At 44.4% G+C, this 12981-nt stretch overlaps 1 protein-coding gene across 1 annotated transcript in view; it reads right to left on the bottom strand.

Moving 5' to 3' along the window:
• bcl2l12 (BCL2 like 12) overlaps window positions 1-12981 on the bottom strand; it is a 145764-nt gene that overhangs the window by 30263 nt on the left and 102520 nt on the right. Inside the window, exon 5 of the mRNA XM_034190792.1 lies at window positions 5526-5618. Coding sequence (XP_034046683.1) covers window positions 5526-5618 — 93 coding nt within the window. The remainder of the gene's footprint in view (window positions 1-5525; window positions 5619-12981) is intronic.

The following is a 12981-nucleotide window of genomic DNA, read 5'->3' as shown; positions in this document are numbered from 1 at the left end:
CAGGCGTCGGCAGGAGGCATGTTAGGAGAGCTGCAGCACATCTTAACCGCCTTCACTGCTCGGTTGGATTTAGTAACCGAGCAGAACGTCATACTCAATCGGAGGATGGAGGCTCTCACAGCCCAGGTGGAAGCAGGCACTCCAAGCGCTGCTGCAGCACCTCCTCCAGCCGACCGAGCACAAAATACAGACGTTCCAGTGGTGATTCAACGAACCCCCCCCCCATCCCCTGAAGCATACATAAGCCCACCGGAACCGTACGGAGGTTGTGTCGAGACGTGCGCGGACTTCTTAATGCAGTGCTCGCTCGTCTTTGCACAACGTAGCGTCATGTACGTGTCAGATGCCAGCCGGGTGGCTTATGTCATCAATTTGCTTCGAGGAGAGGCACGCGCTTGGGCTACGGCGCTCTGGGAGCAAAACTCACGGCTCCTAACAACATATACTGGGTTTGTGAGGGAGTTTAAACAAGTGTTTGATCATCCCAATAGAGGCGAGACCGCTTCGACTGTGCTGCTGTCTATGAAACAGGGACGTCGGAGTGCAGCCGAGTATGCCGTCGACTTCCGCATCGCGGCTGCGAGGTCCGGCTGGAATAACGTTGCACTCCGCGCCGCCTTCGTAAACGGACTGTCTCCGGTCCTGGAGGACCACCTGCTGGCTAAGGATGAGCCGCGGGATTTTGATGGGCTTGTTGACCTGGTTATACGGTTAGACAACCGGTTAGAAGAACACCGTCGGGAGCAGGGCGAAGGGCGTGGCCAGGCACAAGCCGTCCCTCTTCCTTCCGGGTCCGAAAGGGTGCCGCCGTCTCCACGCTCCACAGTCAGAGAGCCCCGTGGAACCACAGCTCCCCGTGCTGACGAAGCTATGGACACGAGCAGGGCCAAAGTAAAATCACATGACAGACAACGGAGGCTGGCTCGCGGGGATTGTTTTTTCTGTGGCTCTGATGAGCACATACAAAGAAACTGCCCCAAACGGTTAAACTTCAACGCCCGCCCTTAGAGACTGGGTTAAGGGTGGGTCATAACATCCACGCGGGAAAAGCCCGTAGATCAGCACGCATCCCAGTAACGATCCTTTGTGGGGATCTTACCCTTCACGCCCCAGCACTGGTGGACACGGGGTCTGAAGGGAATCTGTTGGACAGCAGATGGGCTAGGGAGGTAGGGCTCCCCTAGTGGCACTACCTTCCCCATTGAAGGTACAGGCACTAGATGGCACCCTTCTCCCATTAATCACACATCAGACACAACCAGTGACATTGGTGGTGTCTGGAAATCACAGGGAGGAGATTGTGTTTTATGTAACACCTTCTACCTCCCGAGTGATTTTGGGGTTTCCATGGATATTAAAGCACAATCCCCGGATAGATTGGCCGTCTGGGGTAGTGATGCAGTGGAGCGACACCTGCCACCGGGAATGTTTAGGATCCTCGGTTCCACCCGGTGTGACAGCTAATGAGGAGGTTAAAGTCCCCCGCAATCTGTCAGCGGTGCCTGAGGAGTACCATGATCTTGCTGATGTCTTCAGCAAAGATCTGGCACTCACTCTTCCCCCGCACCGTCCGTACAATTGTGCCATTGATTTGATCCCAGGCGCTGAGTACCCGTCCAGCAGGCCGTACAACCTCTCTCTTCCTGAGCGCGAATTCTCATTCATTCTCTCTATTTTCTTTCACGCGCCAGCCGCGTAGTAAACGATGGAGACGGGAGCAGAGTCATTATCTATCAAAGGACCCACGTTTCCTGAAAGCAACATCATGTGAGGACTGATTACTCTGCTGTCACTCACAATTCCACGCCCCTCTCAATCGAAACCACGCCCCCCCCCCCACGTCAGAACGGGCCAAAAGTTTGAAACTGAAAAAATAAGATCTGAAAGTGAAAAAAAGATCTGAAGGTGAAAAAAGAAAAATAAATTATTTCATCAAAAAAAATTACAGAGCTGAATCAAAAATGTATTTAAATTGAAAAATAGATATCTTACACTATTATTTTTATTTTGATAATACTTTTTAAATGATTATAAAATTCAAGAACAAACACTGACTTTTCAGTTTCAAATTTCAGTTTCAAAATCTTTTTTATTTTCAGATTACAAAACTTTAATTTTTAGTTTCAAAATTTATTTTTTCAATCTTTTTTTATTTTCAGATTACAAAACTTTTGGCGTTGATTTATTTAGCTCCATGTTTTCAAAAAAGCTTTTAGTGCTCACAGACATAAATAAAGTTATTGATGGACAGTTTCAGTTCAGTTCCTGGTGTTGTATATTTTACAGGTTCCGTTTCAGTGAGACGTCTGTCAGCATCATGTTTGTTAAGAAACACACAGTTAATGTTAAAGCACAGTTTGTTGAAGTCAAAAAGTGAAGTTACGTGATTTAAGTGAAATGTTTGTGAAGGCAAACAAAGCTAATGATATTGGGAGCAGTTACAGTCAAAAAATAAGGAACAACTGATAAATAAAACATGTTTTCAAAGTCATCATAAAACTGTAATGGTATCATTAAGTATTTGTATTGGTACTCTGTATCAATACAAATTTTTTAACCTAAAAACTCTTTTATTCCCACAGCCATTGCTCTCCTAAATAACACCTAAGGACTCACTGTTGCACTTAAGTCTACACTGACTCGCACCTTATTTCTGGGCTCTTGTTTTGTATATTTATTCTGCTGTGTTTTTATGTTTTTTTTATGTTTTTATGTTTTTTATGAATTTGTATGATGTGGTTTTATGAATGTAATGTAATTTTTACTGCTGACTGCACCTGAATTGCCCCCATGGGGACTAAATAAATGATCAAATCAAATCATATCAATGAGTACCCACATGGAGATAAGTGTATCGGTGCAGCACTACTTGCCACATCAGGAGAATAACATCTCCATCTACCTGGAGGAGCTCAGCTCTGATGCTGTAGATCCTTGGAGCTTTACGCACGAGTATCTTATAATGTGACCACAATGTACCGGACGTCAGTTATGAGATGACAAGGATGAGAACAGTCAGAAAGGAAAAAGACTGGTGGGTGACTGAGGGGGAGGGAAAACTGAATTTTTCACACTTTAAAAGGAGCTATTCTGGTGAATTTTAACAGATGAAAAGATGATTTTATATGGATTAAAAATGCTCTCATTTATCATTTTAATTGTTTAAAATCTTGGCCATGAATGACAATTCATAATAAATTGTTTCTAAATGTATTGTGACCAGACATTCCAAATCAATGTTTGTCAATAACGAAACCAAATGTACAAGTAAATCCTGGTAAAATCCACTCAAGATCACAACAAGTGTTTTTCAAATTAAAAAAAACAGTCACTCAGTCCAATGTAAAATCCAAGTCGACACTATCTACAGTACTGAAAGGAAAAACAAAGAACACGTACAGACAGTTCTAGTCTAGCTAGTCTGTGTTGTATTTTACTCTTATTCAATAATTTATGTTGAAACCTGGTGAAACATGGCCCCACCCATGTCCCTTGTTGATGTGTTCAACCCTTTTTTTATTTTCTTAGTTTATTTGTATTTTTGTTACCCTTTTAATTCATTTTTTAATAAGTACTAATTTACCTTAGCAGTAGATATTCAGTCCAACATCAAAGCAGGCCTGCAGGTTGTTTGGCTGCCGCAGAGTTCAGACGGGGGGGGGGGACCAATCAGACTAATGTTGACAGGGTAGGACAGAGGTCTCAAACTACTTCCAGAAAGGGCAGAGAGTGCGCAGGTTTTCTTTCCAACCACCCACTCCACCAGGTGATTTCACTGATTAACATCACTTTGAACAGGTGGAATCAGTTAATGAGAACTGATTCCACCTGAGCTACCCAGCCTTTGTTTCGTTAACTAGCTTTATTAACATATACAGACACAAACAAACTGCGGAACATGCTTAGCCCTTAGCATAACAGTTCTTTTTCGAACTACTTTAGCACTTTCGGTAAGACTCTTGTGCACACCACACTGCTCAGCCTAACAGCAACACCTGGTGGCTAATGTGAGAACTGTCACACACACATCACCGGATTTTAAATGATAGACAGATAGCAAAATGAACCCCCAAAGTCAGGAAAACACTGATCAGTGGGTGATTCTCATCCCTGAGATGAGCTGGCATGAGTAGGACAGATATGCAGCCAATATATACTGGGAGCTCGTTTGATCCTAATCAAAACTGGGAAAACCTCTCGTGTGGCAGTTTGGTATCAGAAAAGTAGCAGCACAGAAAAGAAGGAATTCATAACGCCCAAGCTCTGTGACAGTCTGGTCCACGGTTTACCGCGCCGTTCACCCTGTAAAAGCTGGGATAGGCTCCAATCCCCTGGTGAGCCTTGGCTGGAGTAAGCAGGTATAGAAAATGAATGAATGTTAGTGTCCGAGGAATACAGCTGTCATGGATTCAAAATGAAAACTTTGGAACCAGTTCTTGATTCCTATCCATATTTAGTCAAGGTCAGTCAACATTTCCTCTTGAGCAAAGGCACCTAAGATATCGGGTTCCATAACCCTACACAACACCCACTCCGTTATCACTGAACTCAGCAAAAGCCAGAGGACATTCCTGATGAATGCCAGTATTCACTGGGAATAACCCAGAGGTTCTGTGCAGTATCTGTATGATGGCTGTCTGTGACGTACAGTAACTTGTTGAGGATCCCGTCAATTCTCAGGATGTCCCAGAGAGCAGCAGCCTGGCCAACCAAATCAACACCAGCTGCAAACAAGCGCTGCTGACATTTACGCTTCTTTCACTGAGCGTCTGCAGAGCTCAGGTGCTTCTGCACTGTGATGCTGGGCTGTTGTGTCACTGAGTGTCAAGGAACTGGGACTGAATCCTCTTCATAATCCTGCCAAGGACCTTTCCTGGCACACAGAGAAGTAGTCGTTGCCTTGTGGCCATTCTTTTCTTTCCATAGTGGGATGACTAGTCCTTTATTCCGGTCCACGGGTATGATACCGGTACCTGTCTCCCAGATTAAAAATGAGACTTTGTGCAATGCCAGGAGAACAGCATCTCCACTTGCCTGTAGGAGCTCAGCTCCAATACTACAGCACCCCCACCTCCAGTGGCTTCTCTGTGACATTAATAATGACAGATTAATAATGATACCTGTGTAACAACACAGATCATGTGTCAGAAACCAAACCACATTTACACTGTGACAGAAGGAACACTGGGTGCTATCTCGAGGGGTCGGTAAGGTCAGACCTTACTTGTGTGACGCGCCTTCAGGCAGTTTTGTTGTGATCTGGTGCTGTATAAATGAAATAAATTGTAAACCTGCAGGTCACCTCATTTCCAAGAAATATTTTACAAACTGGTTTTGGGTGAAAATCTGTGTGGTCATGTCAGTTTTCTGATCCCCTCTTACCCGATACATTCACTGTCACTCATAAATCTCTCTCTCTCTCTTCCCAACTCCCCACCACACTCTCAACACACACAAGCTCCTCTTTTAACTAGTTACAAACGGACCAGTTCGTGTGGAATAATAGGAAGCAAGACTGGAGTTACCTGATGCAGGACTCGGTGTCCTGATACTGGCGGACCGATGGACGAGCTTATCCAACCTCTCAGCAACCTCTTCATAGAACTCAGGAGGGTGGTCTACATCAAAGAAATAGATAGTTATGTATTTCTAACCTTCCCCAACAGCAGAGCAACAACATTCAGACGTTTATCTAAAGGAAAGAACTGCATTCACATTGTCAGCAACAAACACTGTGGTTTGAATCACAAATATCAAATATTAGCAGATTTTAAAGTGATGATAAGTACTTCCTGTTTGTTACCCCGCGGGTCGACCATAGCAGGGTATCATTTTCACTTTGCTGTGTGTGTGTGTGTGATCAAGGTAAGAAAAATGGCTTCAGCCTTGGTGGAAATATTACTTGGGCAGACATCTAGAGGTGATTAGATTTTGTAGTAGTTTAGTCAAAGATCAAGAATAAGAATAAACAAACAAAACACCCTTTTTTTGTCTGGAAGGATGATCTGAAGCACATACTGATTATTTGCGATCGACTGGTATGAATGAAGCTATAAAGTGTCAAACACACCACTACAGACAGGTGCATGGTTACTTGAACATTTTCAGTTGTGGTCAGAGGTTTACATACACACATCCATCATGGGTATGAATGTCGTGGTAATTTCAGACTTTTAATGACGTCGTTCAACTGTTCTTTAGTCAGGGTGGAATGATTTTACAGCAAATGTCATTAATGACTGTAAAAAAACAAGAATTGGGTGAACAACTTTGAATTTATTGTGGATCAACCTGAGAGACACCTGACGGAGAGGACAGACATCCTCATGCCAGCTGTGGCCAGAAAACCCGCTCAGAAAGTCCAGCTTTCAGCAGGCGGTAACACAGGCACTCTTGCTACCCGATCAGTAGAGGTGGGCGGATCGATCCTAATATTGAAACCAACGCTGGTATTGAACGATCCTTGTATAAAAAGATCAATATGCACTCGTGCACTGACTGCTGCACACGCAGATTCATCAAAGTCTACTCTCTGTCTGTAAGAGCAGCGCTGCGCTGTGTCACACAACACGGAGCAGTGCAACCTCTCCCTCTGGTCTTTTGTTGTTGCGCGGTCACGTGGTTCAGCAGCGCCAGCCAACAGCCATGCAGGTAGGCTCAGCCTGGCCCACCCACTCAGCGCTCTCCTCGAGTCAACACGTGACACTGTGAACATGATACTGTTCTTCAATAAAAACCTCTAATACTTTGTTCTCAACAGGGGGACACTGTGGGCCCTTAACGTATTCTTTCTTTATTTATACTTTATTTAATTTTCACTTATTGTTTTTATTTTGTTTAAACACAGAAGTGCACTGAAGGGAGGAAATTCCTTAAGCCTCGGTCCCACCGAATAATGAAGGCTGAAGAAGGAGCCACGCATGGGTGTGGGGTGATTATTTGAAGAATGACCCACGTTTTCATCTGTCACGTATCCACTATGAAGGTGCCACTATGTGCCTCTCTGTACCCCGCATGTGCCACGTAGCAGCCTCTAGTGAGCCACGACCGACCTATCATTACAGCCTCAAATGGCTCGCATCAGCCACAATAAGCCACGTAGTGCCATGATAACGCCATGTTGGTGCACGTTTAGGCATGAGTTTGGTCCAAACCTACAGCCCTCCCACACCCAGTCCCTTCAAAGTGTGAGTTTTCAATTCACAGATTCACAGTAGCATTTAAAGATGTCTCTTCTTTTTTTTGTTAAACGCAGTCCAAAAATAGACACTCCAGCACCGTTTCGCAGTTGTGCGCTGTGCGCCAGGCTGCTGTCCACCTGTAATGCACCAGACCAGCTAGACCCGAACCACGGGTTTCTGGAGAGCCGCCTCTGTGCTCCTCGCTGGCTCCGCAGCTCGCTGGCTTTTCTTCTGCGCTTTAAACACACAAAACTTTATGTTTGTCCGTTTATTTCTGCAAAATCGGTCTTTTGCGCGCGCGCTGCTGTTGTCCTTTCATGGACAGCCGCCTCTGTGTTCTTTCTAAGTGGCTTCCTTTCCATCCGTGGCTTGCTGGCTTTATTTTTTCCTGGGCTTTAAACACAATCATTTTTACAACGTGAATCCACTTTTAACTTTGTGTTCGTCCATTTATTTCTGTAAAAGCGCTCTTTTGCGCGCGGTGCCATTCTGCATACAGAATGAGGTGGCTGTTTTATTATATACACCTGTGGCTCATTTTCAAAAAAAAAAAAAATATATATATATATATATATATATATATATATATATATATATATATATATATATTTCTTTATTTCTTCTGCAGCTTACAAGTTATCATGATACAACTTTTAACTTTGTGTTATGTCTTCAAAATTGGTCTTTTGCACGCTCTCCACCTGTGTTGCCGCACAGCTCCTGCTCTTAGCTGCTCCACTGGAGTTATTTCTTCCGTGGCTTTAAACACACATCCACTTTCACGCAGTCACCCAAATTTTAACTTTGTGTTTGTCTATTATTGACTGAAAAATCACTCTTTTGTGAGCTGGCGTTCTGCCTAAATGCTCGTTTGAAGCGTGATGATGAGTCACTGCCTCAGTGTGCACACACAGCGGAGCTCATGTGATCCATTAACAAGACATTAAATCAACATACTTTTACATACAACAGACATCAACATACAGACATACTTTTACAGCAAGGAACTGTTTTATCAAGTTATAAAAACATTAAAAATAATTACCTTAAGCTGTTCAAAATAGATTCCACATGGAGCAGGAAAGAGAGGGAAAAAAAGCGTCCAGATGAAACAGTCCGCTGATTCTAGAAGAGGTGTTTTCAGCATCCAAGGTCTGGCAGAAAATGATTAATCCAATACAAAATAATTATTTTATATAGAGTGTGTGCAAGAGGAGAGCTGTTTCAAAAATAGCCTCTCAGGTCCTGTGAAGGTGCCAGGCGCACGGATAATGGACTTTTTGCAGACTCGTAAGCACCACGCAAATGCCTCTAAGAGCCACTCTGAGCCACTATACTGCCACGATAGCTCACAAAACAACAACAAAAAAAACAGGGTGCGTGGCTCCTTCTTCATCCTTCATTATTCGGTGGGACCGCGGCTTTATTCTTGTATTATTTTATTGTATTGTTCGACTTGGAAAAAAGAACAAGTTTGAAACTGTTTACAATATTCCCCTTCCAAGATGGCGCCACGTGAAGGCACCCTGGTATTCTGGTGCTCCCTGTTTTGTCTGTTTTTGTGCGTGAATCGTGTGTCATCATGTTCCTACACCCGCGAGGAGCTTCTAAACATCAAATCATCAACACCCACGGACATTATGCCAGTTTTTTTAGTGCCTGCAGCTGAACTGGTTCACTTTTTGGCCAAAAAAGTGAGACGCCGGCGGAGAGGAAAACGAGCTGGAGCTCTCGTGGACCTCAGACGAAGGGGCACGCACACGCCCCTACCTGGGATATTTCTCTCCAACGTCCGCTCACTCCACAACAAGATGGATGAGCTGGCACTGCTGATGAAGAAGAATAGAGATTTCTCCTCATCTTGTGTACTGTGCTTCACAGAGACGTGGTTAAATGCACAGACACCGGACTGCGCGCTCCAACTAGAGGGATTCTGACTCCTTCGCTCAGACAGAGACCGAGCACTCTCTGGTGGAAAAACTAGAGGTGGGGGACTCTGCTTCTATATCAACAACACCTGGTGCTCCGATGTGACTGTGATCTCCCAACATTGCTGTCCCTCTCTGGACTATCTCCTCATAAACTGCAGACCGTTCTACTCTCCATGTGAGTTTAACTCTTTCATATTTTGCTCTGTGTATATTCCACCGAGCGCGGACGTGCACGAGGCCGAGCGCGCGCTCGCGGATCAGACTGAGTGTGGAGAGAGACTTTCCGGACTCTCTTGTTATAATTCTCAGTGATTTTAACAAAGGGAATCTCAGTCAGGAATTAACAGTTTGTTAAATGCCCGACCAGAGAAGGGAGCACGTTAGATCATTGTTACACGACAGTGAGTGGTGCGTACTGCGCGGTGGCCCGTGCAGCTTTGGGACTCTCAGATCACATGATGGTCCACTTGATCCCCATGTACAGACAGAGACTAAAACTCTCTAAACCTGTTGTGAGGACGTCTAAAGTGTGGAGCAATGAAGCTGTGGAGGAGCTACGTGCGTGCTTGGGCACTACGGATTGGGATATGTTTGGGCTTCAACAGACAGTCTAGATGACTACACAGACACTGTGACATCATATATTCATTTCTGTGAAGACAGCATCATCCCACAGCGTACCAGGGTGAGATATAATAATGACAAGCCCTGGTTCACACCTAAACTCCGGCAGCTCCGGCAGCAGAAAGAGGTGGCTTTCAGAGAAGGAGACAGAGACAGCTATAGAGGTGCAAAGTACAGATTTAGCAAGGAGGTGGCAAAGGCTAAATCCATGTACAGTTCACGTCTGCAGCAAAGGTTCTCTGCCAACGACTCAGCCTCTGTGTGGAGGGGGTTGAAAGAGATCACCAACTACAAGCCTAAAGCACCTCGTTCTATTGACGACCTCAAGCTAGCCAACGACCTGAACGTCTTCTATTCACGTTTTGAAGACAAGGACTCACACCTCCCCACCCCCCACACAACTGGATATTCAAACACTCTGGGCCTCCCCCCTCTCACCGCTGCCCTCCTCCCTCCCCCCGTTGCCCTCTCGGTCCAAGAGGAGGACGTGAGGAGACATTTCAAAAGGCTGAATCCACGTAAGGCCCCGGGCCCAGACTGTGTCTCTCCTGCCACCCTGAGACACTGCGCTGATGAGCTGGCCCCAGTCTTCATGGGGATCTTCAACACCTCCCTGGAGTCATGCCATGTTCCAGTCTGTTTCAAGTCCTCCATCATAGTTCCAGTCCCCAAGAAACCACACGTCACTGGATTTAATGACTACAGGCCTGTGGCTCTCTCGTCTGTAGTCATGAAGACCTTCGAATGCCTGGTTTTATCCCACCTGAAGTCCATCACCGACCCCCTCCTGGACCCCCTGTTTGCCTACAGAGCCAACAGGTCTGTAGATGACGCCATAAACCTGGCCCTGCACTCCATCCTGCAGCACCTGGACTCCCCAGGAACCTACGCTAAGATCCTGTTTGTGGGCTTCAGGTCTGCATTCAACACCATCCTTCCAGCTTTGCTCCAGGACAAGCTTTCGCTGCTCCACGTGCCCAACTCCACCTGCAGGTGGATCACAGACTTCCTGACGGACCGGAGTCAGCGTGTGAGGCTGGGAAAGAATGTCTCGAACACTCGGGCTGTCAGCACAGGATCTCCACAGGGCTGTGTCCTTTCCCCTCTGCTCTTCTCCCTCTACCCTAACTGCTGCACCTCCAGCCACGTCTCCGTAAAGCTCATCAAGTTTGCAGATGACACCACCCTCATCGGACTCATTTCGGATGGGGATGAGTCTGCCTACAGGTGGGAGGTGGGCTGGCTGGTGACCTGGTGCAGCAGCAACAACTTAGAGCTCAACGCCCAGAAAACAGTGGAGATGATCGTGGACTTCAGGAAAGCCACAGCAACCCCCGCCCTCCCTCGCCCTCACCAACAGCCCCATCACCACTGTGGACTGTCACCACTTCCTTGGCACCACCATCACCCAGGACCTCAAGTGGGAGTCAACCATCAGCTCCCTCATCAAGAAGGCCCAGCAGAGGATGTACTTCCTGCAGCATCTGAAGAAGGCCAAGCTGCCTGTCCAGCTGATGGTGCAGTTCTACACGGCCATCATCGAGTCCATCCTCTGCTCCTCCATCACGGTGTGGTACGCCGGGGCCACAGCCAGGGACAGACACAGACTGCAGCGCATTGTAGCCTCTGCTGAGAAGGTGATCGGCTGTAGCCTTCCATCTCTCCATGACCTGCACGTCTCCAGAACTCTGGGCCGAGCAGGTCGGATCACAGCCGACCTTCTCACCCTGCACACGGTCTATTCAAACCACTCCCCTCGGGCAGGAGGCTACGGTCCATCCGGACCAGAACCTCCCGCCATAAGAACAGTTTCTTCCCCTCTATCGTTAGACTCATGAACACCTCATAACTCAGTCACCTTAACCTTAACTCTGTCACTTTATCATTTCATCACAGGTCACTTTAAACAATGTACTTTGGTTTTTAATTGCACTCCTCCCACTGCACTGTTTTTTTTCTGTTTCTCTGTTTTTCTGTTGCACACAGCCGTTCATATTTCGTATTTCTTTTTTTATCTTATATTGGCACATATGTTATATTTTATCTTAGCATTTTATATTGCTCTCTTCTTAATGTTGCACCATTATACCAAAGCAAATTCCTACTCTGTGAATCCTGTTCATTGGCAATGGCAATAAACTTCTTCTGATTCTGAATATTTGTTGTGGTGTGTTAGTTTTTCTCTACTGTGGTTTGTCAGCTCTCTAACCTCAGAAGATTGTTTTAATTTGCTCTATTTTTTACACTCTTTATTTAAGAAATAATGTAGAGAAGTGCACTGAAGGGAAGAAATTCCTTATGTTTTTGTATTATTTTATTGTATTGTTCGACTTGGAAAAAAGAACAAGTTGGAAACTGTTTACAATATTTGTTGTGGTGTGTTAGTTTTTCTCTATTGTGGTTTGTCAGCTCTCTAACCTCAGAAGATTTTTTAATTTGCTTTAAGTTCTTTTTTTACACTTTATTTAAGAAATAATGTAGAGAAGTGCACTGAAGGGAAGAAATTCCTTATTTTTTTGTATTATTTTATTGTATTGTTTGACTTGAAAAAAAGAACAAGTTTGAAACTGTTTACAATATTTGTTGTGGTGTGTTAGTTTTTCTCTATTGTGGTTTGTCAGCTCTCTAACCTCAGAAGACTGTTTTAATTTGCTCTATTTTTTACACTCTTTATTTAAGAAATAATGTAGAGAAGTACACTGAAGGGAAGACATTCCTTATGTTTTTGTATTATTTTATTGTATTGTTCGACTTGGAAAAAAGAACAAGTTGGAAACTGTTTACAATATTTGTTGTGGTGTGTTAGTTTTTCTCTATTGTGGTTTGTCAGCTCTCTAACCTCAGAAGATTTTTTAATATGCTTTAAGTTCTTTTTTTACACTTTATTTAAGAAATAATGTAGAGAAGTGCACTGAAGGGAAGAAATTCCTTATTTTTTTGTATTATTTTATTGTATTGTTTGACTTGAAAAAAAGAACAAGTTTGAAACTGTTTACAATATTTGTTGTGGTGTGTTAGTTTTTCTCTATTGTGGTTTGTCAGCTCTCTAACCTCAGAAGACTGTTTTAATTTGCTCTATTTTTTACACTCTTTATTTAAGAAATAATGTAGAGAAGTGCACTGAAGGGAAGACATTCCTTATGTTTTTGTATTATTTTATTGTATTGTTTGACTTGAAAAAAAGAACAAGTTTGAAACTGTTTACAATATTTGTTGTGGTGTGTTAGTTTTCTCTATTGTGGTTT

This window comes from Thalassophryne amazonica, chromosome 16, assembly GCF_902500255.1.
Source record: "Thalassophryne amazonica chromosome 16, fThaAma1.1, whole genome shotgun sequence".
Classification (NCBI taxonomy): Eukaryota; Metazoa; Chordata; class Actinopteri; order Batrachoidiformes; family Batrachoididae; genus Thalassophryne; species Thalassophryne amazonica.
The sequence above is the reverse complement of the archived record's forward strand: the minus strand, read 5'-3'. Positions and strand labels throughout refer to the sequence as shown.